General features: G+C 39.0%; 1 protein-coding gene, 1 long non-coding RNA gene and 1 pseudogene across 3 annotated transcripts; 2 read left to right on the top strand and 1 right to left on the bottom strand.

Annotated features, from left to right (window-relative positions):
- The first annotated feature begins 393 nt into the window (after positions 1 to 393).
- On the top strand, positions 394 to 3,799 carry LOC141777322 (uncharacterized). Its single transcript, XR_012595886.1, has 2 exons — positions 394 to 1,778; positions 2,099 to 3,799. It is a non-coding gene; the product is annotated as an uncharacterized LOC141777322 (long non-coding RNA).
- Positions 3,584 to 16,759, bottom strand: LOC141777320 (ranBP-type and C3HC4-type zinc finger-containing protein 1-like). 2 transcript variants are annotated; one of them, XM_074651461.1, is made up of 9 exons: positions 16,216 to 16,759; positions 9,157 to 9,331; positions 7,506 to 7,598; positions 7,274 to 7,415; positions 7,074 to 7,164; positions 6,706 to 6,991; positions 4,849 to 4,952; positions 4,508 to 4,606; positions 3,584 to 4,402 (listed from the first exon to the last, which is right to left on the bottom strand). In XM_074651461.1, exons 1-9 carry the CDS (start codon positions 16,492 to 16,494, stop codon positions 4,349 to 4,351), a joined length of 1,323 nt encoding a protein of 440 aa, XP_074507562.1. In that variant the 5' UTR covers positions 16,495 to 16,759; the 3' UTR covers positions 3,584 to 4,348. The 2 variants fall into 2 exon arrangements, with proteins under 2 accessions (XP_074507562.1, XP_074507561.1); XM_074651460.1 differs by having other exon boundaries at positions 4,508 to 4,609; positions 16,216 to 16,756.
- LOC141777099 (alanine aminotransferase 1-like) lies at positions 4,026 to 26,338 on the top strand (annotated as a pseudogene).
- Positions 26,339 to 26,374: the final 36 nt, after the last annotated feature.

Here is a 26,374-nt window from a genome sequence, read left to right as displayed (position 1 = left end):
TTAAAGTTGGTCATGTTAGGATTAAATTTGGGTTCAATTACACAGAACAACGAATTTTGAAATCTGTTTACATGACAAAAAAAATGATCTAGTTGACATCGTCATGACATACTACACTATGACTTTTTTATGACATACTAGACCATGACATATTTATGACATTACAAAGATTTTTTTTAAATCACTTTTTATGGCATAATATGGCTTTTTAAAACTTTTGACATACTATACTATGACTTTTTTAATTTTTTCGACAAACAATACTATGACTTTTCATTTTTTCGACATACTATGCTATGATTTTTTTTCGAAATACTATACCATGCCTTTTTTATTATTTCAACATACTATACTATGACTATTATTTCAACATACTATACTATGACTGTTATTATTTCAACATACTATACTATGACTGTTATTATTTCAACATACTATACTATGACTGTTATTTTTTCGACATACTATACTATAACTTTTTAAAAAATCTTTTGACATACTATACTATTACTTTTTTTTGACATACTATAGTATGATTTTTTTTCGACATACTATACTGTGCCTTTTTTTTCCGATGTACTATACTATGACTTCTTTTTGACATACTATACTGTGAATTTGTTTCAATGCCTTTTTTATAATTTCAACATACTATAACTTTTTTTTATTTATTTGACGTACTATACTATAACTTTTTTAATTTTTTCGACATACTATGCTATGGCTTTTTTTGACATTATTCATTCACTTTTTAATTTTTTCGACCTACCATACTATGACTTATTTTTTCGAAATCCCATACTATGACTCTTTTTTCGACATAGTATGACAAAAAATAAAACAAGTCATAGTATACTATGACTTTTACATTTTTCGACATACTATACTATGATTTTCTTTTATTTTTTCGACATGACTTTTTTCCGACATACTATACAATGACTTTTTAGTTTTTTTTCTCTATAAAACTATACAGTGAATTTTTTTTACATACTATACGTATATACTATGACATTTTTCATTTCATGATATTTTTTGACATACTAAACCATGACTTTCGACATTTTCCAACATAGGCTACAATAGGCCTACTATGCCATGCTGTGTGATGCTTTAATTACCCTTTTAAGTTTTATTTTTCAGTGCTCATTTAAAAACCAGCTTGGTCTGGAAGTCTATTTATTAACCAATCTTAACCTGACTTTTAACTGAGCACAAACTATCCCAGGAGAGAATAATTGTGAAACAACCAGGCCCGTCTTCTTCGGCAGGTCAACCCTGTTGCAAACGTGCTCGTTTGTCACTCTTGCATTTGCAGACTGACAACCAGTTCCACTTGGCATCAGCTCCAGTGACTTGTTCACCACAGCCACGTGTTATTGTGCCTCCCTGCACGCAAGCAGGAAAACACTCAGCTCACTTGCACAGCTCGTTAACGATTGGCCCAACCCTCCAATCAAAGCATGCAATTTACAAAGGAAACCCTGAGACGGAGAGACCTGACATTTTAGCTGTTGGCGCCTCTGTCATCAGGTTTTTAAAGCGATTGTTCACTGTCTTTCAGAAGGCAAGACAGCTGACTTTACAGAACTTATTCCTCCATTCACACTGTGATAGTGCATGTCGACACTAATGACGTCATGGCCAGGTAATCTTTCAAGCTGCACTATGGAGACCACTTAGATGAAAGCCCATTTCCACCACTGTGATGAAAAAAAAGAAAATCCTGTAAGTCAAAATATTGAGATAGTAAGTCAAAATAATGAGATACATATTAAGTCAAAATATTGAGATAGTAAGTCAAAAATATTGAGAAAGTAAGTCAAAATATTGAGATACTAAGTCAAAATAGTAAGAAAGTAAGTCAAAATATTGAGCTGGTAAGTCAAAATATTGAGATACTAAGTCAAAATAGTAAGAAAGTAAGTCAAAATATTGAGCTGGTAAGTCAAAATATTGAGATACTAAGTCAAAATAGTAAGAAAGTAAGTCAAAATATTGAGATAGTAAGTCAAAAATAATGAGATACTAAGTAAAGAATATTGAGCTGGTAAGTCAAAATATTTAGTTGGTAAATCAAAAATATTGAGATAGTAAGTCAAAAATAATGAGATACTAAGTCAAAATATTGATACTAACTCATTATTTTGAGAACGTTTTGGAAATGGGCTTCCCTTCTATCCTCCACAGTTGAAAGCTTGGGAGGAGGTGTGTCCTCTCTATCTGAACCTGTGGATGCAACATTTTACAACTGCTACTGGACTTGATTTTATCAGCAACTTTAAATTGCTCTGGACCAAGTGGGACTTTTTAAACATGAAGATGTGCATCCTAACTAGAAAGTAAAAGGAAAACTGACTTCCAATTTTATTATCTTCATCGCTTTTTGTCTTAACTGATGGTTTCCCAGTAAGCCCCTGCCCAGCATCCTGGCTCTGTATTTCACAGCCCAGAGTGCAGGTCATGCCGGTGCTAGTTTGGTTTCTGTTTCCCTACTAATTCACTCGTGTGCATTACCAAAATCCACTCTCAGTCCACACAGAAACAATCTGATCACAGTTAAAATCACTTCTTCTATCCCTGCTGTTGAATCAGCTCAATCACAGTCTTGGACTAATCCAGATGAATACATCCCTCTCATTGAGTAATCTCCCCGAGGAATATTTGTTTTTCCATAAACCAAGGCCAAGGGGGCAGCTTTGCAGTAATATGTAGAAGTGATTTTAGCTGTTCCCCAGTCTCGCTTGGCTGCTTCTCCACCTTTGAGAGTCTTAGTTTTATTTTAAAGAATAAACCGCCCATTTTATGTGTTTAAATCTACCCCCTAAACTTATCTCTGGTTTTGTTCAGGACTTCTCAGAGCTCTTATCAGTCATTATGTCTCATTATAATATCCATGTTTGTTGCTCCTCTTCCTCTTCATTTACTTCTGATTTTATTAAACTTCAATTATTTTAGTTTGATCCAATATGTGAAGCAGCCCAGCAATTACAAAGGACACACACTTGACCTTATGCTCTCCTATGGTTTCTGTGTGGATGATGTGAACTTGGTTGATTTTGCTTTGTCTGATCACAACACAGTGCTCTTCCAGGGTTCCACTCCTCCCTCCTGACCCCAAACCCCCCCCCTCCCCACACTGACTTGCTCCCACCCCCTAAATTCACTCTGTTCCTCGCTTCTGTCAAGCTTTTACTGCCTCAAACACGGCAGGAAACAACACGGCCTCACCATAGAGGAGCTTGTCAGAGTTTTTAACAGCTTGTGTACAAACATTTTACACTCCGTAGCTCCAGTCAGATATAAAAAGCTGAATCCATCCTCTCTGCCATGGTTGAACGAAGAATCAAGGAGCTTAAAGAGGCAATGCAGAAAGGCAGAGCGGTAGAAGAAAGATAAAAACAGTGTCTCCCTTGACAAGCTTATACGAGTGTATCCCAGATTGAGAAGTACTCCTCCTTTGTCTGTAAAACCAGAGGAATAATCCCGTGCACATAAAACCTGGTGTACAAACACAATTTGTTCATCAATTACCAAATACTACATATATTATCTCAGAAGAATTATCAATATACAAACGTGATTTGTTTAATTTCCGTTATGTTTATTCAGCTAATGCAAGTTTTTACAGTATTATGTACTGAAAACAGATCATTCCATTGCTGTCACAGCTCACAGGGAATTGAGTAAAATTAGAGCAATTGGTAAAATGTACATCAATTACTCAATGCATCTTGTTAAAAATAATACACTTCATACAATGTTATAAAAAAATAAAAGCACTTGACAACCCTGTAAACGCGACACACCTACTCTTCTCAGCCATGGCTTTTTTTTTCTTGCTTTTAAAACCGCCAACATTATTTTGGCAGGTGACACTCTAACAAACAGAACAGGGTATTGCACAAGGCTTCACCTTTCCTCTCACTTCACAGTTGGCAGAAACTGAAAGTATGACATTCCCTCGACTTCAGCTGCGAGCAAAAGGTTAAGAACTTCCATCACATCGCTCTCACCTAAAATAAATATTAGGCCGTTTGTGTTGTTTTTGCATCACACACACACACACACCCTGTAAAATAAATAACAAAGAGGTCTGGCCAAATTCAGATGTATGTCGTGGTCATGTTGAGCTGACGCTCTCTGTCTGCAGTTCATCGTCTGAGCCTCGACCAGTGCAGCTCTGTGTCATGCTACAGTGCTTCAATCGCTCCAGCCGTCAGAGGACTCTCAGTGCACTTGACAGTCTTCATGTGAGTATTTTGTTGTTTAGCATCCTCACTCTGTTTGTGTGTGTATGCGTGTGTAAGTGAGTGAGACATGGCAACCTGACAGCGACGATGGGCAGTCAGCTGCTGCTGCTTAAACCGGACTCCCCTCGATCCTCTCTCCTTCCTTTCTCCTTTGTGTGAGAATATAAGACATAAAAAGAGGCGCCCGTTACTGAGGGAAAATGTTACAAAGAGCAGTAAAAAACAGGTATTGATCGCTAGACGTGATGCAGTACCTGCTGGATGTGTGCGTCAGGTCTGGCTGTAGCACAGATTTCGCAGCCTGGACGGGACGGCTTGTTGATGAAAGTGCAAGAGGGACAAGCCCACTCTGTCTGCTGAGAGGTGAGTTGAAACAGATTTAAGAAGGATTTTCTTCATCTATGTCTACATGTATTAGCCTGGCTTAGCGTCATTTGTTTCAGCATACCATTAAAATGCACACAGATATCATTAAAAGGCATCCATGATTTTTGTATGTAGGAGCAAAAGTTGAATTTCCACTAAAATGCATTAAGTATTTTTACATTTACTCTTGTCTACAGCTTTATTAACAGTATATAGACTGCTAACATACCTGTGCTTTACTGGCTTTGTTGGTATGATCATTCAGCTGCAGGTTCTCAATGTCGAGGACATCTTTGATATCACCTGGTCTGTCGCTTCCTCCACCTGTGCTCCCTGAAGTTGACAAAAAAACAAGTTATAAAGCTGTACTTTCTCTGGTTTGAATGAAGTATTTACATTGAGTCAGAAAATATTTGGACAGTGACAGTTGTTTGTGTGTGTTTCTGCTGCACTTGCAATATGACTACAAAGTTAAAGTGACAGTGTTTACATCCACATCAGATGAACAATGTAGGAAGGAAGGAAGGACGGAAGGTTTTTGAAGTTTCAAACAATACTACAAAAGCCTTTGTGTTAACAACAAAATTCATGAGTCACTGACAAAACATGTACTGTAGAGGTACAATTCTTACACTGCTCTTTTAAGATTAGAGAAGTTACCATAAAACCTTGCGTCTTGCTTGTTTCAGGAAGTCAAACACATGACCAGATGGACTGAAGTCCAGCACAGAATATCGCAATGTTTGGCCCTAAATCGCTGCTGCTTTGGCTGTTTGTTTAGAGCAATGGTTCTCAAATTTCATTCACCCCCTTAAGAGGAAGAAACAATTTCACGCTTCAGATGACATTAATGATATAACTAATCATTTTTTGAGAAGAAATAAGTTTTCCTATGATGGTTGTTTCTTATAGTTTATTCAGTCGGTAGTCTAAGTATGTTTAATAAGTCGGTAGGATGAAGGTTAAACTTTATCAAACCACTTTTTTTATTGACGTGACTGGGATGTAATGTTGCTAAGTGTCTTCTTCTTAATTTGTTGGGTCTCATACTGTCAGCTGCCAGAGTTTTCAGACATAAAATAAACACTGGTGTCTCATCTCCCTGTGCCTTCATTATTATATATATTTATATACATTTATATATAATTGATGGTGCTGTTGGATTGCTGCTAGACCGCCCCGTTACAGGTGCATGCTGCAGACTAAAGCAGAATATGTCTTTAGTTAAAAACATGTAGTGAATTTTGGACATAATTCAATTACGATTTCTCTTTTTCCGATAAATCTTGACTTTTGGACTGAAGCAATTATCGAGACGGACGGAGCGTCGCGTTGCTCGCTCTGTGTGTGTTGGATTGAGAGGAGGTACGAGAAGGTGGAAGGTAGGCTAATGTTTGTGTTTAAGTTTAATAATAATTATAATGTCAACGTTAGGAATGAAGCTTCGAACTGTTCGTTGCAGCCCCTACTTTGTCATATTTTCTTTTAATTATAGGTCTCACTGCAGTACTTACTGCTGCATATATTTACTGATGCATGTTGGATGTAATGAATGCATGGTTGGTTTGCAGCCAATATGGATATAAGCACCCTCGAACACTGTTAAAAGGGCCAGTGTGTAGCATTTAGGGGATCTATTGGCAGAAATGGAATATAATATTAATAAGTATGTTTAATTTGATGTATAATCACCTGAAAATACGTTCTGCTAATAAGATAATAATAAGATAATAATAATCGTTGTGTTTTCGTTACTTTAGAATGAGCCAACAAGTCCTCCTCAAGGAGTCCGCTATGTTGCACTGCCATGGTTCTACAGTAGTTACGGCCATTCAAGTTTGCACATCGGCCACCGTAGTTCTCCTACACGCTTGGCACACTGAAGAAGTTTCAGTCGGTTGCTATCTACAACCTCACCGCTAGATGCCGCCAAATCCTACACACTGGCCCTTGAAAGCTGAAAGGCAGCACTTGACCTCATATTCATAGATGTAATTCTAAAGTGGGGTGGAGAATGAGAAACAAATCACTATTGTAATACTTTCTGCCTAAACTGTGACAGAAAGGGTACATGAGTTGAACTCACCCTGGTTGTTGTGGGGTAGCCTCGAGGGCAGGGTGCTGTAACCCCTCCAGTCTTGGGAGGTGGGGCCGTTGCCTGGCGGGAGAGGTGGGGCGAGGAGGGAGCTCTCCAGGTCCTGCTGGAACAGCTGGCGGGTGATGCGGGCTTGTCGGGCGGAGATCAGGTATAGGTACGCCGTATCACCGTCCTTCTGCACCCCGTAGGAGGCCAGCGACCTCGGCTCAGTGCACAAGCACTGACCAATCACCCAGCGCTGCACGCGAGGATGGAAACCGTACTCGAGAAACACCTGAAGAACAAGAGTGGTGGGAGTTAGTCAATGAAAACCTACTTCACCTATTTAATTATTGGTTTGCTGACAGTTTTCTAACCTGTTGCTTGAGAGCAGCCACGGTCATGTAAGGAAAGACTTTCACTGTGACACAACAGGACGACGAAACATCCTCCACTACCACGGATAAACTGCAACACAGATACAGTAAGTTGATACGAAGATACAGATGCATATAAGTTGCAAAAACACATAACCTGGAAGCAATAAATCCTCATGCGGACACTTTTCATTTCTCACCTGATCTCTCCTTCTGCGTAGTTCTTTTCAGACAGCTGAATCGTCAGCACTGCTTTTTGCCGAGCCAGAGCGGACGCGTGCTGTGAAGCGGCTTGAGTGTCACCTGCTTCAATCGCCCTGGCGAGCTCCAAGCAGAGCTCCTCTAAGAGGTAGCAATCAAAAGTGACATTTTTAGAGCAAGTTCTGAACAGAGAAAGCGAAAACACACAACGGTAAACAAAGAGATACCCACCAGTGAGCGGCAGCGAGGCTGAGCTCCACTGCTCCATTGCTGCTGCTGTGTCGTTGTGTCTGCCATCTGATTCACATGTGTTAATATTTGCAACTGTCAGAAGAGAAACAAGAAACTGTGTTAAAAAAAAGTGCTTAAAACATGCAGATTTCAACACACACAAATATCAAAAGGATATCAATATGTATTTTAACTGCACTTGGCTGATAAAGGCCCAAGGTAGGTACCCATCAGCAAAACCCTTTAACCCTTAGAGATCCAAATAGACACATTTGTGTCTTTCTTAGGGGGGTACATGGGGTCTTTAGGAGGAGATGGCAGGTCAACAGTAGATGTCATAGAGAAGTGGTGTACATCAAGAATAATGTGAGATGCAGCTCAGCACTGTGTGTCAAGTTGTTCTTGTCATAAATCAGAAATAAAAAAATAAATAATTAATAAAAATAAATTGTGACAGTGTGTAAGTACTAAGAACATTATGGTGGAAATATATGATGGCCAGTCCCATGCTCACTTATGTCTCATAATCTGTTCCAGCAATTTTGGGTTGATACCATTTGTGACACAGATTTGGTGCTAAATTTAATATTTTTTTTACCATCTGAGAATTCAATAATCCCTCCAAAATACCACATTAAGACACAAAGACCTTGATAAAAAGCCAATGCTGTGATTTGGTATCAAAAACGTTTGACCTTTGGAGATTTCTGTAAGATTTGCATCTTTCGGCGATTGGATGGCGAGCGCTTCTGTTCTAGAAGCTGATGAGAAACATCCTTATAGTCAATATACCTAGGAGAGCCATCCATCCTCTGAATGCTCTAGGTCTTTAGTTTGTGGCTGTAACGTTTCATGAGGTTGTGATTATCCTAGAGGTCACCACAGGTCATTTTATACAGTGATGTCAAATTTTAAAAAAATGGTCTCACTGAATGAAATGGCTACTATGGGGACTAACTTCGGGTCTCAGCTTTACAGTGATACCCAATTTATGTAATGTAATTGCCCAGAACTGCATGTTATTACCATAAATTGGCATTTCTGTAAAGGGGAGACTAGTGGGTACCCAAAGAAACCCTTTTGATTCACATATCTTGAGGTCAGAGGTCAAGTGAAAATGGCCATTCCAGTTTTTCCCTCGCCAAAATGTGTACCGTTATTTATCCTCCTAACCGACAGGCTAGCATGACATGGTTTGTATCAATGCAACACCTTAGGTCGTCTAGTGTAATATGATACCAATATCTTCACCTTAGCTTAAAACCCAGCTACAGCCTCTTAAAGACAGTAATGTCGGCCAGCGATCCTGCGGGTCTCAGAGGGTTAATAACAGAGAAAAGGTTTCAACTGTTTTCTTGTCTCAGTTGTATTCAGGTCAGACGCACTCTAGCATTTCCTTAAGTGTATTTAATTCACACACATTATACTTAAACTAATAATTCCTTTACATATCCTAATGTATCCTTTCAGTTGCAACAATAATCTACCTTGAAAGATTCTTGCCAAAGGAGACTTTACTTCCTCTTAATAGCACCCCTAGAGCACCCACAGCACATGCTTACATTTTCAACATATGTCCTTTTGAACAGAAAACAAAGTTGGTCGTGGACAAAACTGGTTGGGGAAAACAGAAAATAGTTGTCAAACTGACCTCTATGCGCCTCTCTTAGTGATGACATCACCACTGTGGCCCACTCCTCGGCTTCGCGGTCGCAGCGGAAGTTGAAGCGGATGCAGTCGTGGGGCGGAGCGGCGAGACGCATCTCATGGCAGCGAGGGGATTTGACCTCGTACTGCACCGAGCGCAGATCAAACTCTGCGATAAACTGAGAGGAACAAAACAAAAACTAGTTCATCTCAAATGACTCGTCGTTTTACAGGGACAGTTTGGAGGAAAATAATTTAAATAGATAACTTTTACAAACATAAAACAAAGAAACAGACTGTTAAAAAGACTATTAATCCAAAACCTATCATATTAAAAAAAATCTCATTGTTTTGATTTCAAGCACATTATGTGTAATTCATTTAAACACATTACACTTAAATTAATAGTTTCTTTAGTTCAAGTTTCTGTTTTATTTGTCATGTGAAGGTTAACACAGGTTCAACGGTACAATGAAATGTAAAGGATGAGAGAAAGGGTCAGCTCAGCACTAAAAGCAATACATAAGATAAAATAAAAGAACAATAAGAGTAAGATAAAAAAAAAATGTATGACATAAATCTAAAGAAATACAGTATTATATACTGTACATGTCAACATGAGGATTGCGTGTGAAAGTAAGTGACCGTATCTCCAACAGTATTGCATAAACGTAATGAGAAAGAGGAATGAGATATGGGTTACGAGAATGGAATGAGATACGTAGATAGATAAATAAATAAAATATATAGCACCATATACATAGATACTGCTCAGTATCAGCAGTATGGTGATGTCATGCAATGTATGCCCCTTTTTACAGTTGCAACAAGAATCTACCTTTAAAGATTCTTGCCAAAAGAGACTTTACCTCCTCCTAATGGCACACTTAAGGCTGGTCTCTTGCAGGGAATGCAACTAACAATTATTTTCATTATTGATTAATCTGCCAATTATTTTTTTTCAATTAATTTATTATTGTTTAGTCTATGAAAAATGCCCATTACAATGTATCAGAGCCAAAGGTGATGTTTTACAAATTGATTGTTTAATCAGATCAACAGTCCAAAATCCAAAATATATTCAATTTACTTGCAAATCCTCACATTTCAAAGCTGGTACTAGCAAATGCTGTTTGCTAAAACTATTTATCAATTATCAAAATAGTTGCAGATTAGTTTCCTGTTCATGGAGTTATTGATTAATCAACTCATCATTTTAGCTCTACAGCATTAAGGTAGCCTTGGGCATTTGCAAATACACATTGCTGATGACCTGATGACCTTTTCATTATTATTTCTATCCCCCATTCAATTTATCATGAATATGTAAAAAAAAAAAAAAAAAGTACACAATGTGGGTGCAAATGAACAGCAATACACTTTGCAAGCGTATTATTATGAAAAAAGGGAATAATCCCCTGAAAAACGTGAGAAAGCAATTTAGATTACACATAATCTGCCCTCTAGCATTCACTGTAGCATCATTAGTATCTGTTGTTGGTAGACAAAAGCAGCAAAAGAGGGATTTTCCTGCTGCCAGAGAGTGTATTTATACTCTGATGTGACTGTGTACGAACAGTCTGCCAGCTCAGACAGATAAGCTAAAAGAAGCTGGGATCAAAGTAAAAGTATGCAAATCAAGACGCATCTCAATTGTCAGGGGGAAGTCTGTCTGCCTTGAGATTCTACCAAGATGAAAAGCCAAAACTGAGCCTGTCAGATTTTTTTAAGGATAACGGTACATAGTGAACTTGTCAAAACAAAGGACAAATTTGAGAGTAAAGTTTGGATGAGTGGTGAGACAAGCAGAGTTCAAAGTAAGGTCAACTTCACACATGATCAAGCATGTGTGTCTGCAGTTGGGACTGACGTGTCCATTGACAGTAATCACCCCTGATACTGAAAAAGAATGACTTGTCCTTGTACTGAAATGTGTGTCAGCAGTGCAGCACTGAGGTTACCTAAAGGGATAGTTCGGATTTTTTTAAAGTGGGCATGTATTACTTATCCACAGTCAGTGTATTACCTAAAGTAGACGGTGGTCGGCACACCCCTAGTTTGGAGAAGCAGACAGGAGTACCAGCATGGAAGCTAAGCAATGTACTGCTGTGGACGGGGCCTGAACGTATTTTAGCCACCTAAAAGAAAGGCCCACTTTAAAAAATCAATATCAGTTTCCACTGCTTTATCTTGCCATGAGACAGCCCTTTCAGATGGGGAACTGAAACCGTTATATCCATCTATGCTCTCCTCAAAGCCACCAGACTCCATTGACAAAAACAGTAATTTTACATCGCAGAATATGAAAGTTGTTGGTCTACCGCTGCCTTCATTGGTTAGTTTGTTTGTGTTATTGTGGGACTTTAGTGAATCCGAACTAACCCTTTAAAAAAACAACTAACTAATAGTGGTTTATTTACAGAAAATATGACAATATTGATAATCAATCAATCATTTAGGATATTTAAAAGGGGCACTCCACCAATTTTACAGATGAGGATCAGTTTATTTGTCACGAGGAGTACTACTCAACCTGTTAAAACAGTTATATAATCTCTTCTGTGTCTCTGGAGAAGATTTGTTAAGTTGGAGAATATAACCCTGATGATATCATCAGGGGTTTCTGGCGACCCTCTCTGAACAGGCCTGTCCCTCCAGGAGCCTGGTCCACAAACCATCCACAAATGTTGCGAATGGAAACACGAATATAACCATTCTAGTGTGTAACGAAATGAAATTAACTGGACTTCTTGGTGGAAACAGGGCATTTGTTTCCTGTCACTTGGGTATTTGATTGGGGTTTTTGTGGTGGGCCTTATCTGTGGTATTTTTGCATCAGTTTGGAACATTTATCAGGCAGGGAGGGTCTATTTCTTATATAATAGGAATTGTAGGACCAGGAACTAAAAGTAAGGATGCATCGACCTCTGCTGCCTCAAATGTGATCACTTTTAAAAAATTTAAATCTGCCTTTTGTGAGTCCCAACTTTATGGAGGTCCAATACTAAATCGTTGGAATGCCCCTTTAACAGGTAAGACAATGGGGGCTCTCCAATGCTGTAATGCTAATTACATACCACAAAACAAAGCTGTTGGATGAATGAAACAGAGAGAAAAAGTATATCCTAATGTCCAGTGTTGGGACTAACGTGTTTTCTGTGTCTGATATAGGTCCATGGTTTTGTACTGTATTGGCAGAGTGATATTTCTTTCTGGTCACGATCAACAGGATAAAGGTCCATATTAGGACATATCAAACTGAGCTCATCAGGCTCAGCTCTACATGGCCAGACTTTGATTAAACTTCCTCAGTCAGTCTAGGTTTTGTCAGACTCAGGCTCAATATTTTGAGCTGAATGCTAACATTAGCATTGCTAATCAAGCTTAGTGTCTGTTGAGTTGGCTATTTCAGGCCAGAGTAAAGCAGTTTGTCCTTTTTTATTGTACCTTTATTTATTCAGGGGGAGGTTCACTGAGAGCAATGCTCTCTTTTTCAGGAACGCCCTGATCACAATCACAGTTACACATTCACACTTGGAAGCTGCCCAGTACAACCACAGTCTGATCTGCTGGCCACTGAGCAGCTCCACTAACCTGAGATTGAGGTTGAGGTTAAGTGCCTTGCTCAAGGGCACCTCAGTGGTGGTAATGAGGAAGGGTGCTTTTCACTTTCCCCACCCAGATTTATCCTGCCGGTCCGGGGGATTGAACCGGCGACCTTCCGGTCCCAAGCTCGCTTCGCCCAATGGTCTGAATGCGGACCATTTATCACAAACTCTTTACTGTTGTTGCTTCAAACTAACTTTTAGCCTTGTGTGATCTACGTGTAAGCTAGGTAAATGCTCTGAACACTCTCCTCATCTCATAGAAAGGCTCTATACTCACCACCCCAAATATGATAAAGAATCCACATCTGAACAGTCATTACAAAATCCTCAATTTTCACAGTCTAACCTCAGTTTTTCCAGTTTCAGAGTCTCATTTTGATCTGGTAAGGAAAATGATGAGAGTTTCTGGTGCCAAACTTGCCCTCTATACGAGTCAGCCCATGCTTGAATGATCCAAGTGTGGAATTTTAAGGGATGAACAGAGACACACAGAGTGACAAGTGTCATGATACGTGTATTATAAGCTTGTCATACAACAAATAAAAGGTCTGAAAACTGGTAGAAATCCCAACCTGTCTTGTCATTAAGACCAGGAGAGTGACTGCAGCTGTTTACCACTTAGTGGTAACGTACGTCTGCAGTATGTGCAGAACGCTGCCGCAAGGTTTTTAACTGGTTCCCGGAAACATGAGCATATTTCCCCCGTACTCGCTTCCCTTCACCGGCTCCCCGTCACTTTTAGAGTCCATTTTAAGACTTTATTATTTGTCTTTAAAGCACTTCATGGATCAGGCTCCCTCCTACCTATCTGCCCTTTTAACTCCCTGTACCCCACCTAGGGCACCCAGGTCTTCCGACCAGTCACTTCTGGTCGTCCCTCGGGCTCGGCGGAAGCTCAGGGGCGACCGCGCCTTCGCAGTTGCGGGCCCCAGTCTGTGGAGCAAACTGCCTCACCATATCAGATCTGCTCCCTCTACGGAGTCTTTCAAAGCACAGCTCAAGACCCATCTCGTTTCTTTGGCTTTTGAATGTACTTAAATTGTGATTACTCATTGGCCTTTTATAATGCTCATTATAACAGTCTTTTACTCATAGATTTTATCTTGGTCTCTGTCTCTGGGGATATGTGTGATTTTGTTGTCTGCTCTGTTGACTTGTTTTTATTCTGCACTATGTCTGTAAAGCACTTTGGTCAGCTCATGTTGTTTGAAATGTGCTATAGAAATAAATTTGACTTGACTACAGGGTGTAAGGATTTCCCCCTGATGATGTTATGTTTCTAATAAAACTAGATAGATAGATAGATAGTAACTTTATTGATCCCGAGGGAAATTCCAGTTTCCAGCATCACAGTTCCATAGTGCAAAACATGTTAGTAAAAAGGCAGTAAAAAAGTTAGTGGTGTAAGGTACAAAGTACAAAAAGTAATATACCAGATATAAAAATATAAGGAGATGAAAAAAACTGTTAAAAAGTGAATATAGTGTAGTGTTTATGGGAAGAAAAGTGAAAGTGAAACTAAAATAAATCCTCTTGATTACAGCATTGGTAACTAAAAAGCAATTTATATCATACACTATATCCTTATCATACACGGAGGAAAGTATTGGGTGGTGTTGCAGCTGTTTACATCCAAATGCATTCAATGAATGTGATTTTAACCCCAAATCTGACTCTGTGGAGCTGTATTGTAGTGCTCCATAAAATGGCGTGTACAGGGCCTATACTGGTATAAAATAGAAATGTGATTCAGTCAGGTGGAGTCATCACAAGCATATCTTAAAGACAGCACACCCTCTAAACATAAGCATTGCTAATCAAGCTTAGTGTCTGTTGAGTTGGCTATTTCAGGCCAGAGTAAAGCAGTTTGTCCTTCTTAGGTTGAAAAGGACTATATGAATGCGGACCATTTATCACAAACTCTTTACTGTTGTTGCTTCAAACTAACTTTTAGCCTTGTGTGACCTACGTGTAAGCTGGGTAAATGCTCTGAACACTCTCCACATCTCATAGAAACGCTCTACTCACCACCCCAAATATGATCGTTGTAATATGGTCATTACAAAATCCACAATTTTCACAGTCTAACCTCAGTTTTTCAGGTTTCATAGTCTCATTCTTATCTACTAAGGAGAATGATGAGTGTTTCTGGTACCAAACTTGCCAGCCTATGCTTGAATGATCCAAGTGTAGAATTTGAAGGGATGAACAGAGACACACAGAGTGACAAGTGTCATGATACGTGTATGATAAGCTTGTCTGGTAGAAAATCCCAAACTATCTTGTCATTAAGATCAGGAGAGTGACTGCAGCTGTTTATCACTGTGCAGGGTGTAAGGATTTCCCCTGATGATGTTATGATTCTAATAAAACTGAATGTGTGGTGTTTATGGGAAGAAAAAGTGAAAGTGAAACTAAAATAAATCCTCTTGATTACAGCATTGGTAACTAAAAAACAATTTATATCATACAATATATCCTTATTCGAGGAAAGTATTGGGTGGCGTTGCATCTGTTATGTGTTTACATCCAAATGCATTCAATGAATGTGATTTTTAACCCCAAATGTGACTCTGTGGAGCTGTATTGTAGTGCTCCATAAAATGCCGTGTACAGGGCCTAAACTGGTATAAAATAGAAATGTGATTCAGTCAGGTGGAGTCATCACAAGCAGATCTAAAAGACAGCACACCTTTTTATTCTGCCTATGACTGTAAAGCACTTTGGTCAGCTCATGTTGTTTTAAATGTGTTATAGAAATAAATTTGACTTGACTATAGAGTGTAAGGATTTCCCCCTAGTGATGTTAGGTTTCTAATAAAACTGAATGTGTAGATAGATAGATAGATAGATAGATAGATAGATAGATAGATAGATAGATAGATAGATAGATAGTAACTTTATTGATCCCGAGGGAAATTCAAGTTTCCAGCATCACAGTTCCATAGTGGAAAACATGTTAGTAAAAAGACAGTAAAAAAGTTAGTAGTGCAAAGTACAAAAAAATATACCAGATATAAAAATACAAGGAGAGGAAGAAAACTGTTAAAAACTGAATATAGTGCAGAGTAACAGCTACTACTACAGGACTATTAAAAAAGTGAATATAGTGTAGTGTTTATGGGAAGAAAAGTGAAAGTGAAACTAAAATAAATCCTCTTGATTACAGCATTGGTAACTAAAAAACAATTTATATCATACAATATATCCTTATCATACACGGAGGAAAGTATTGGGTGGTGTTGCAGCTGTTTACATCCAAATGCATTCAATGAATGTGATATTTTAACCCCAAATCTGACTCTGTGGAGCTGTATTGTAGTGCTCCATAAAATGGCGTGTACAGGGCCTATACTGGTATGAAATAGAAATGTGATTCAGTCAGGTGGAGTCATCTCTTAAAGACAGCCTCTAAACACACACAGGTGTATGTATATGTGTGTGTGTAATCTTACCACACTGCGGTTTCCACTCGTGTCTCTCAGCGCCAGTCGGAACTCTCCGGCCCGGCTCGGGTCCATGCTGAGCTGGAGCCGCAGAGCCTCGCTGCCGGCTCCGGGGAGGCACAGCGGCCGGATCCCGGAGTGACACACCGAAACCCGGACTGACATGAGAACAGTGCTGCAGCAAGGCGTCAGCGCAGGCCCACCACCGCCGCATGCTGCTGCAGCCTGCTGGGACGAGGCGGGCACCGGGGCTGGAGAAGAAGCCCAGCCGCCGGAGCTGAGAGCCATGTCGGCGGGGGAACCAGAGAGAGGAGGCGGAGTGAGGGTGTCTGGAGCTCCGCGGCAGGTTGTTACTGCTGCCCGGCTGGTTCTGGTGGGTCTATAAGGTCCTCCGGTGTCTGAAGAGAGCGCGTTTCTTCACGGGGAGGTTGTGGTTGTCTCCTCGCTCCGCAAATTCTTCCATATCTACCCGACTAGAGACGAGACAGACCGGAGCGACAGAAAAACAAAACAGGAAGAGGAGCAGTACGTTTTTTATTTATGTCCGTAGAGAAACATGGCAGTGGAACATCCGGCGAAAATAAAGCACTTCTGGTATAATAAAAAAAAAAAAATAGTCTATTTGTATTTCTATTTTATTTCACTAACAGATGTGTAACCTTCTGCGGATAAAGGGGCATGATGTATATCAGACAGATGAACTGCATTGCTAAACACAAAGAGAGACAGAGAGATAGAAAGAGTAGTATTTGGGTGAAATAAACCTTTAAAACTATAAGTGTCAGCATTCCCACAATAATAATAAAAAAAAATAGGCTATTTTTTATTTCTATTTTATTTCACTTACAGATTTGTAACCTTCTGCTGATAAAGGGACAAGATAAAATTATTGAAGTAGTGACAAAATAAATATATAACGTTAAACATTAATTAGAAAAAAGAGTAATTATTTTGAATTATAATGAATCTTAATTAGTTATTATCTGACCATAATGAAGCACTTCTGGTTTCACGCGGAGAAAAATAATAATTAAAAACAAATTGGATTTTTTTATTTTTATTTTATTTCACTAACAGATTTGTAACCTTCTGCGGATAAAGGGGGCAAGATAAAATTATTGAAGTAGTGACAAAATAAATATATAACATTTATTAGAAAACAGAGTCATTATTTTTGAATTATTTACGTGGAGAAAAATAATAATAAAAAAAAATAGGCTATTTTTTATTTCTATTTTATTTCACTAACAGATTTGTAACCTTCTGCAGATAAAGGGGCAAGATCAAATTAATGAAGTAGTGACAAAATAAATATATAACATTTATTAGAAAACAGAGTAATTATTTTGAATTACAATGAATCTTAATTAGTTATTATCAGTCCATAATAAAGCACTCTGGTGCTTTAAAAAAATAAAGGCTATTTTTATTTCTATTTTATTTCAGGGGTTTTTTAGACAACAGATTTGAAACCTTCTGCGGATAAAGGGGCAAGATACAATTATTGAAGCAGTGACAAAATAAATATATAACCTTTATTAGAAAACAGAGTAATTATTTTGAATTATAATGAATCTTAATTAGTTATTAAAACAATAGCCTACTTTAATGCCCTGCCATTAATCTATTTGACTATGAAGGCCACCCTAAAACAGACAGCTGAAATGTATTGCAAAGCATGGCTGAAAATGCAGAAATGTGAAATGACTTGCCTAAAAATGTTAAGGCTCAAATGCATTGCACTGCACTGCTGGAAACCCTAGAAGATGAAATAACTGTCAGAGTTGGAAGCTGAACTGCATTAGCTAAAGAAGCTAAGAGCTGACAGACATTGCTAGAAAAGCTGGAAGCGAAACTGTAATACTTCAAAAGTGGTAAATTTGAATTTTCCTGAAGAGGCGGAAAGATCAGTGGTCCCATGTTGCCGGTCAGAAGAGGAGCCGAGAGATTCAGCAGGTTGCTTGGACTGAACAGATGGCTTTCAACTGCATGTAAACTCCACACGCATTTTATTGACAATTTTAACGTTTTTTGGGACCGCACCGATTGTTTAATGCAGTGAAAAAGGAGCTCAATTCAGTCTGATTATGAGGATTCTTTTGACCTCTAATTCTTCTCCCAAGCACCTACAAACACCAGTGCCTCTGTCATTAAACTCCTTTTTATGGAGAGCAGGAAATACCTGTCTCTGTGATATCACAGCCTGTGAGCAGCAGCAGGGCGAGTGGATGGACTGTAGAAGAGTCTCTGATGAAAACGTTCCTGTTAAATCACAAGTCCCTAACCCACCTGCAGGCATGGTATAGAATGCACACTTGACTAAACCACTCCCCCTAGGTTATATAAATCTGCCCTCCAGGCCTGAACCCTCCCTTTTCCCTCCAAACAATTCCAGGCAGAACAAAGAGAGAGTGATATACTTGAGTTTAATATGTGAAGGAGAAAAGGAAAATTCCAGATTGTGGATGCATAAAGATAAAAAATCATCCACCAACTGCCATCCAACTTCACACCTTGACTTTAATAAATTGTTGGAACGGCTCCCTGGATCCTGTGTTTAAATGTGCACCACATCAGATGTTTTATGAACCAACACCACCACAAGCAAGATAGCTTCTTCATTCCTGTTGGACTAGATAGCGCTGAAGAATGTCAACCAGCGACTATAGGGAGCTGTTCTTTTCCCCTACAACACAAAGAAAGACAATGAGTTTACATACGAACTATGAAAGTAAAATCCTGCCATAGGAAAGACATACTGTTGGGGCGAAAGCAACCTTTGGTCACAACGCCTTTCTTCACCTGAAAATAAAGTAAGTGTTGTAACTAAGACTTTTTTTTTTTTTTTCACTTTAGTCTTTATTGCTTTTTTGCATACACAAATAAAACACACATATAAAAACGAAACTTGCAACAGTGCAGTGAGGGGTTCAGTTTACAATTGATGATGCAGTATTCAGGGTTATTTTCTTATTAAAACATTTTCCAATAACTTACAGTTTTTACAATACAATTATACAGTGCTTATGTCTTTATGTCTATACCTAATCCATTTTTCCCATTTTCTGTTAAACTCATCTTCTTTCACTCTTAGAGAATAAGTCATTTTCTCCATCACAAATATTCCCTGTACTATTTCTAACCATTGACTAAGTCTGGGGGTGTCCGCTACAAGCCATTTTCTTGTAATGGCCTTTCTGCCAGCTGTGAGTAGGATTTTAACCAAGTACTGATCTTCCTTCAGCACCACTGAAGTTATATTACCCAGGTACAAAATGGAACATTTCTTAATGATTATATATCCTAATACCTCCTTTAATACTGAGTTCACTCTGTCCCAAAATGGTTCTATTTTTGGGCAACTCCAGAAGATATGTGCATGATTTGCATCTGTATGGCCACATTGTCTCCAGCATGTTTGTTGCCTTAGAATTTGCTTGCTTTTTATGTTAGGCGTAATGAAGAAACGAATCAGATTTTTCCAATTAAATTCTCTCCAGAATTGTGAACTAGTAGATGTCTGTAGTGTTACACACATATCATGCCATTCTTCTTCTGAGATTTTGATGTTCAATTCCTTTTCCCACTTTAATTTCACATAGGATGTAGTCTTTGCTTGACATTCCATTAAGCCATGATAAAGTTTAGAGATAATCCTTGATGCTTTTTGATGATATGCATTGACTATAACTTCTACCACTGGATTCTTCTCTTCTGGTGCCTCCCTTTTTACTTTTTTGTTGTAATATTCTCTCAGTTGGAAATATCTAAACAAGTCTTGGTTGCGAAGTGCAAATCTGTCCTTCAAATCTTGAAAACTTCTTAGGTCTCCATTTTTAGTAACAGTACAAAACGCAGTCATTCCTTTTTTCATCCATTCTTTAAATGTTGAGTCATACATCCCTGGTTTAAATTCACCATCCAAAGCTATCCATTTTAACACTTTTTGTCGATTTTTCAATTTAAGTTGTCTGGTAAGAGTGAACCAGGTTTCTAAAGTAAATATTGTTATTGGATCGATTATACTCCTGATATGCCCTGGAAGCGCTTTTTCTCCCAAGAGTGTTTGAATGTGGAAATCAGGGATACATGTCTCAATCTCTTTCCACCTAGCTATGTAGCTATCATCACACCAATTAATTAGGGGGCGAAGTTGGGCTGCATAGAAATATGTCCTAAAATTTGGAAGTGCCATTGCACCTTTGTCCTTTGGCAACTGAAGTGTAGTTTATCGAACTCTGGCCTTCTTCCCTCCCCAAATAAATCTAGATATTAATTTATCCCATTCTGTGAATTGTTTTAGTGGGACCTCTATTGGCAGAGATTGAAACAAGTACAATAACCTTGGCAAAATATTCATTTTCAACATATTTATTTTACTTCTAAAATCCATTGGGTATGTGGACCATCTTTCTATATCTCTTCTTATGTTTTGGTTAATGTGGTTATAATTGGCCCCATACAACATTGATATATTTTTCGTTATATGTACCCCTTGGTATTTAATTGATTTTGAATCCCATTTAATATTATACTTTTGCCTGATTTCTTCTGGAGGAACACAGTTAAATAGGAGGATTTGAGTTTTTGAAATATTCAATTTATATCCTGCATAGAAATGAAATGTATCTATGATCTCCATCATCCTTGGGAAGGAGGTGTTTACATCCGTGAGATACATCATTACGTCATCTGCAAAAAGGCCAATTCTATGTTCTCTGTCTCTTATAGTTATTCCCCTCAGTTCCCTATCTTGACGGATCGCTTGAGCCAATGGTTCAATATATATAGCAAACAGGGTAGGGCTAAGACAACATCCCTGTCTCGTTCCTCTTCCTAACAGAAATCTCTCCGTCAAGGACCCTGGTGCTGGTAGATTGCTTTAATAATTTGAATATAATCTTGGGAAAAGCCAAATCTTTCTAGTGTTTGATATAAAAATTCCCAATTAACCCTGTCGAAAGCCTTTTCTGCATCTAGGCTTATCAGGATAGCGCGCGTACTTTCTTTTTGAATCTTGTGTATTATATGTAGGGTTCTTCTAATACTATCTTGTGTTTGTCTGCCTGTTATAAAACCAGTCTGGTCTTCATCAATTAAATCTGGCATGAACTTTTCAAATCGTTTGGAGATAATTGAGGTATATAATTTATAGTCCACATTTAGAATTGATATCGGTCTGTAGTTGGTACAATTTTCCTTGTCTTTGTTCTCTTTGGGGATTAGTGTTATAATTGCCTCTTTCCATGATGGGGGTGTCTTGCCTTCCTTTATAATCCAGTTAAAGTGGCTTCAGCTCGTTACAGAATATTTTATACCATTCTATAGGAAAACCGTCGCTACCTGGGGCCTTGTTTGTTTTCATCCTACCAATTGCCTTCTCTATCTCGTCCAGTGATATTTCAGCTGTGATTGTTTTATTTTGTGTCTCTCCAATACAGGGCAGATCTAATGTACGTAAAAAAGTCTTTATTGATTCTCCATCTGCTGTAGAAGTTTGTGTATGTAATTCTTTATAATATTCCTGGAATATATGTTCTATTTCTTTTGGATCACTCTTCAATTTCTGTGTACAGGGGTCCTTAATTTTGTGTATGGTGTTATCGGCCTGTTGTTTGCGTAATCTTCGGGCAAGTAATTTAGTGGATTTAGGGCCCAGCTCATAATATGCCTGTTTTACGAATCTTGCTTTTTTCTCCACCTCTTGACCCAATATCCCATCCATTTGTTCCCTCAAATCTTCTATTTGTTTATACGTTTTCTGGTCCTTATTATTAACTAAGACTTTTTTACCCATGTGATGCTGGAGCATCTAATGTTGGCTTTGACCCAGACAGGTGCAAGTAGGCTTTTAGATAGACAACCATACTTTCCAACTTCAATATAATAAAATTAAACAACTTATAAACAGATAATTAAAGACATACCTCCAGTACTACAGTAAGAGCCCATATTTAGATCTTCAATCTTTAATGGTGCACAGCAGGAAAATAGACTTGGTAAAGTAATATAATAGACTCCTTTGCCATGTGTTTAGTCATAAAATGAGTCATGAATCAGTTACGTATCTGCCCCATAGCAGTTTGTCCCTGAACTGCACTGTTAATTAGTCACTTAGATCTTCCAAGAACATCTTTAACCAAAATAACCAACCTACAAGTGAATCATTTATGTTGCAGCAAGTTGAGAGAGACAGTTCAGTGAGACACAGCCGCTGGTCTGAAAGAAGTGAAGAGGAATTACAGAGATGTCTGTCCTGAAGAAGATGAGACCAAATGTGAGGAACATGAAGCAGTTAGAGTGTACAAGCCTGGCCAGACGAGCAAGCCAGATCAAGGAAGAGCTCAAACAGGTAAAGAAAAAAAAGTTATTGACATATTTGCAATAATGATTCAGTTTTCTGACCTGTTTATGCTTTAAATTCACAGGTCCACACAGGGAGTGAGAAAGCCATACAAAGAGGTGATAGATGTCTTCTGGGGAGACCCACACACGGCAGGTGTGAAGCCTCTATCATTTGTCCGACAGGTAATCTGTGACCCTCAAACACTACTCATCTGCAAACTGTATTAAAACTGCATGTGCTAGTTAATGCATCTTCTTTTGGCTAAACTCTCTGTCTTATTCTATGACTTCATATTTTGCAGGTTTTTGCAGCATGTCTTTACCCTCAGCTGGTAGACATTGACAATCTGCCAGTGGACGCCAGACAGAGGGCTCAGATGCTGCTTAAGGGATGTGCCGGAGGGAGTGTAGGTAAGGGCGGTGTATGTGATATTACAATGGAAATGTTAAAGAGTCAAATCGCTCAAATTACAAAATAATTCCTACTTTTCTACTGACTTATACTGATATCTCACCAAGCAGATAGCAGAATACTGCCATGCTAATTGTTTTAAGTGTGATATTTCAATCTCTTGAGCACCATAAATTAAATTCCATTTCCAATTCCTCAGGTTCTTATACTGCTTCAGCGGGTATGCCAGAAATAGTCCAGAGAGTCTCTGAATTCATAACGAGACGAGATGGTGGAGCTCCATCTTACCCTGAAAACATATACATAAGCTCCGGCTCACAGTGGGCACTCACGGTAACAATTACTATTACTGACTTACAGTAATAGTATATGATGTGTCTCTTCCTCCTGTAGATTATTATCATCCTCTAGTTAACACAATCTTTTCCTGTGCTTATTAGAACATTCTCAACGTCTTGGTGAACAGGAAAGCTTCACCCAGAACAGGTGTGCTGACTCCATCGCCATGCTACTCCATTTCCACTTTGTCCATAATGGAACTGGGAGCAGCTATCGTTCCCTACGACCTCAATGAGGAGCAGGGCTGGGAGCTGCAGGTGGAGGAGCTGCATCGAGCACTGGAATCTGCAAAGGGAGTCTGCAACCCTGTAGCTCTGTATGTCATCAACCCTGGAAATCCCACAGGTAGTAAAATCTCACCAGAATGGACATCATCTAAGTATATGAACTGGGGAAAAAAAGTTTGGAAACTTGTGTTGGGTTGATTATTTCTCTATTGTTCCAATGCTAACTGGCATTGTATTTTACATCGTTGGAAAGCCTGTTTATTTACCTTCATATTGATGTCCAACTTGTAAGGATCATGCATTTGTGGGATGAGCAGCACAGCTGATTATGTGGGTAGCGCCCAAGAAAAATTTGCCAAAATGCTCTGTCAATGGTAAACAGTGTATTCTCATAAGGCTACCAGGAAGCCTGCAATGACTACCCTTCACCGTCAGGCCCATTTGCGCTGGTGTCGACAACACAGTCAATGGAACCTGAACATGTGGGGGAATGTCATGTTCAGTGATGAGTCCAGGTTCTGTCTGCAAAAGTTGGATGGCAGGGTCAAAGTATGGAGACGACACAGAGAACGCTATGCTGATTGTTGCACCGATCGAGTAACAGCTTTTGGTGGGGGCAGTGTCATGGTGTGGGGCGGCATCTCCCTCACTGGCAAAACAAGGCTCGTCATCATTGAAGGCCATCTCAATGCAGGGAGATATCGGGATGAGATTCTGCAGCCAGTGGCGATCTCATATCTCCACAATCTGGCAACTAACTTCATCCTCCAAGATGACAACGCTCGGTTGTCTCGCCCATGTTGGTGACCAGCATGAGGAGGAGGTCCCAGGCTGTTGTGGCTGCGTATGGATCTTCCACCGCTACTGAGGCTCAATGACGGTATATTAAATGAATAAAGTGTAAAATAGCCAATATGTCTTGTTTGTTCCTTGTTACTGATAGAGAGTTCAATCATCCAATCCACCAAACAACTCAAAACAAGAGTCAATACCAACAGGAGAATACACTGTTTACCATTGACGGAGCATTTTGGCAAATTTTTCTTGGGTGCTACCCACATAATCAGCTGTGCTGCTCATCCCACAAATGCATGATCCTTACAAGTTGGACATCATTGTGAAGGTAAATAAACAGGCTTTCCAACGATGTAAAATACAATGCCAATTAGCATTGTAACAACAGAGAAATAATCCACCAAACACAAGTTTCTGAACATTTTTTTCCCAGTTTATTTGTGTTTCAAACTATATGTATCACATGGTTGTTTTCATACCATATTATTTGTAGGTCATGTTCAAAGCCCGAAATCAATGTAAGAGGTGATCCGGTTCGTTTCAGAGAAGAGGCTCTTCCTTCTGGCTGATGAGGTGGATGTTTTCAAGCATTGTCATTTAACCAGAGAAAATCAAAAATATGAACAAATATGTGTAAATAAACATTTGGATTTTCTGTTTGTCTCCTCCACAGGTCTATCAGGACTGTGTTTATGGGGAAAAGAGTGAATTTGTCTCTTACAAGAGGGTTCTGTCTGAGATGGGTCCTCCTTTTTCAGACACAGTGGAGCTGGCGTCCTTCCACTCAGCATCCAAAGGCATCCTGGGAGAGTACGTTCTCAGTTGGCAAAACAATCTCACCAAAAGATCGACGAGACAAGAAGTCCTAAAAGTGCTTTAAAAAATGGAAATTTGAACATCTGCAATTCCATCACAGCTGGGCAATCTCCGGCTGCTGTGGAAGATCGTATGATTTGACCGAAAGCTCCAAAACGGCTACTAACTGGACTCTTCTCTCTCCCTCCAGGTGTGGTCTGCGTGGTGGGTATGTGGAGCTGGTAAATCTGGACCCTGCTGTTATGAAACACATCTACAAACTGTTCTCAAAGGACTCCTGTGCACCTGTGTTGGGTCAGTTTGCCCTGGATCTGATGATGAACCCTCCACAACCAGGAGATCCCTCATACCCACTTTATTGTGTGGTGAGACCAAAGATATGCAGTTCAGATTACCATTTTGCAGGATGTCTAATAGAATGCTTTTCTTAAGCAATTTAAAAGTGGTATTTACTCTGATATTGTTTTTGTTCTTGCCTTTAACTTCTGCAGGAGACACAACACATCAGAACCACGCTGGTTAAGAATGTAAAGAGAGTCTTTGAGGTAGTAAACAGTCTGCCGGGTTTCTGCAGCCAGCCAGTGGAAGGAGGAGCATTTGCGTTCCCCAGACTGCATCTTCCACCTAAAGCCATTCAGAAAGCCAAGGTTACAATACTATCTCATAGAACCAAGTATTCACTGCAAAATCAGAGCAATATCATCATTAAAACAAATTTGTCACATATCTACTGTATCAGTCATAAAATATTTAACATTCACGGATAGGTTTTTGTTTATTTTAGGAAATGGGAATGCATCCAGATGTTTTCTACTGTATCAGACTACTGGAGGAGGCCGGTGTGTTTGTCAGTCCTGGTAGTCAGTATGGACAAAAGGAGGGCACGCACCACATCAGGTACAATACATAATTTAAACCAAGCATTATTATTCTGAATACAGGCTTTATTATGCAAAAAGCATTTTTTTCTAGTTAAAACAAACACGGTTTAATAACGATAAGTTGAACATTTTACCTTTAACCCTCCTTTCTTTCTGCAGATTTTGCATTATTACCCCCGAGGACACAATGGAAGAATTACTGAGGCGTCTGACCAGCTTTCAAACCCAGTTCATGAAGGATTTTTCTTAAACAAGGATACTAAGAAAAACAGAGTTTCTTTTCGCACTTCCATCTATCTGCAGTTCAATATTTCGTTGAAATAATAAAAAAAAGGATGTGACTATTTTCCTCA

The sequence above is a fragment of the Sebastes fasciatus genome, chromosome 11 (genome assembly GCF_043250625.1).
Source record: "Sebastes fasciatus isolate fSebFas1 chromosome 11, fSebFas1.pri, whole genome shotgun sequence".
NCBI lineage: Eukaryota > Metazoa > Chordata > Actinopteri > Perciformes > Sebastidae > Sebastes > Sebastes fasciatus.
Note: the sequence above shows the minus strand (reverse complement) of the source record. Positions and strands in the feature narration are given on the sequence as shown.

What these genes read in the sequence shown, in the direction of transcription:
- LOC141777320 (XM_074651460.1), bottom strand. Translation starts at nt 16,494, where the DNA reads ATGGCTCTCAGCTCCGGCGGCTGGGCTTCTTCTCCAGCCCCGGTGCCC. An exon ending in TACGCAGAAGGAGAGATCAG is followed by an intron (nt 7,165 to 7,273) that starts GTGAGAAATGAA and finishes TCTGTGTTGCAG; the next exon opens with TTTATCCGTGGTAGTGGAGG. An exon ending in GCTACCCCACAACAACCAGG is followed by an intron (nt 4,953 to 6,705) that starts GTGAGTTCAACT and finishes TGTCAACTTCAG; the next exon opens with GGAGCACAGGTGGAGGAAGC.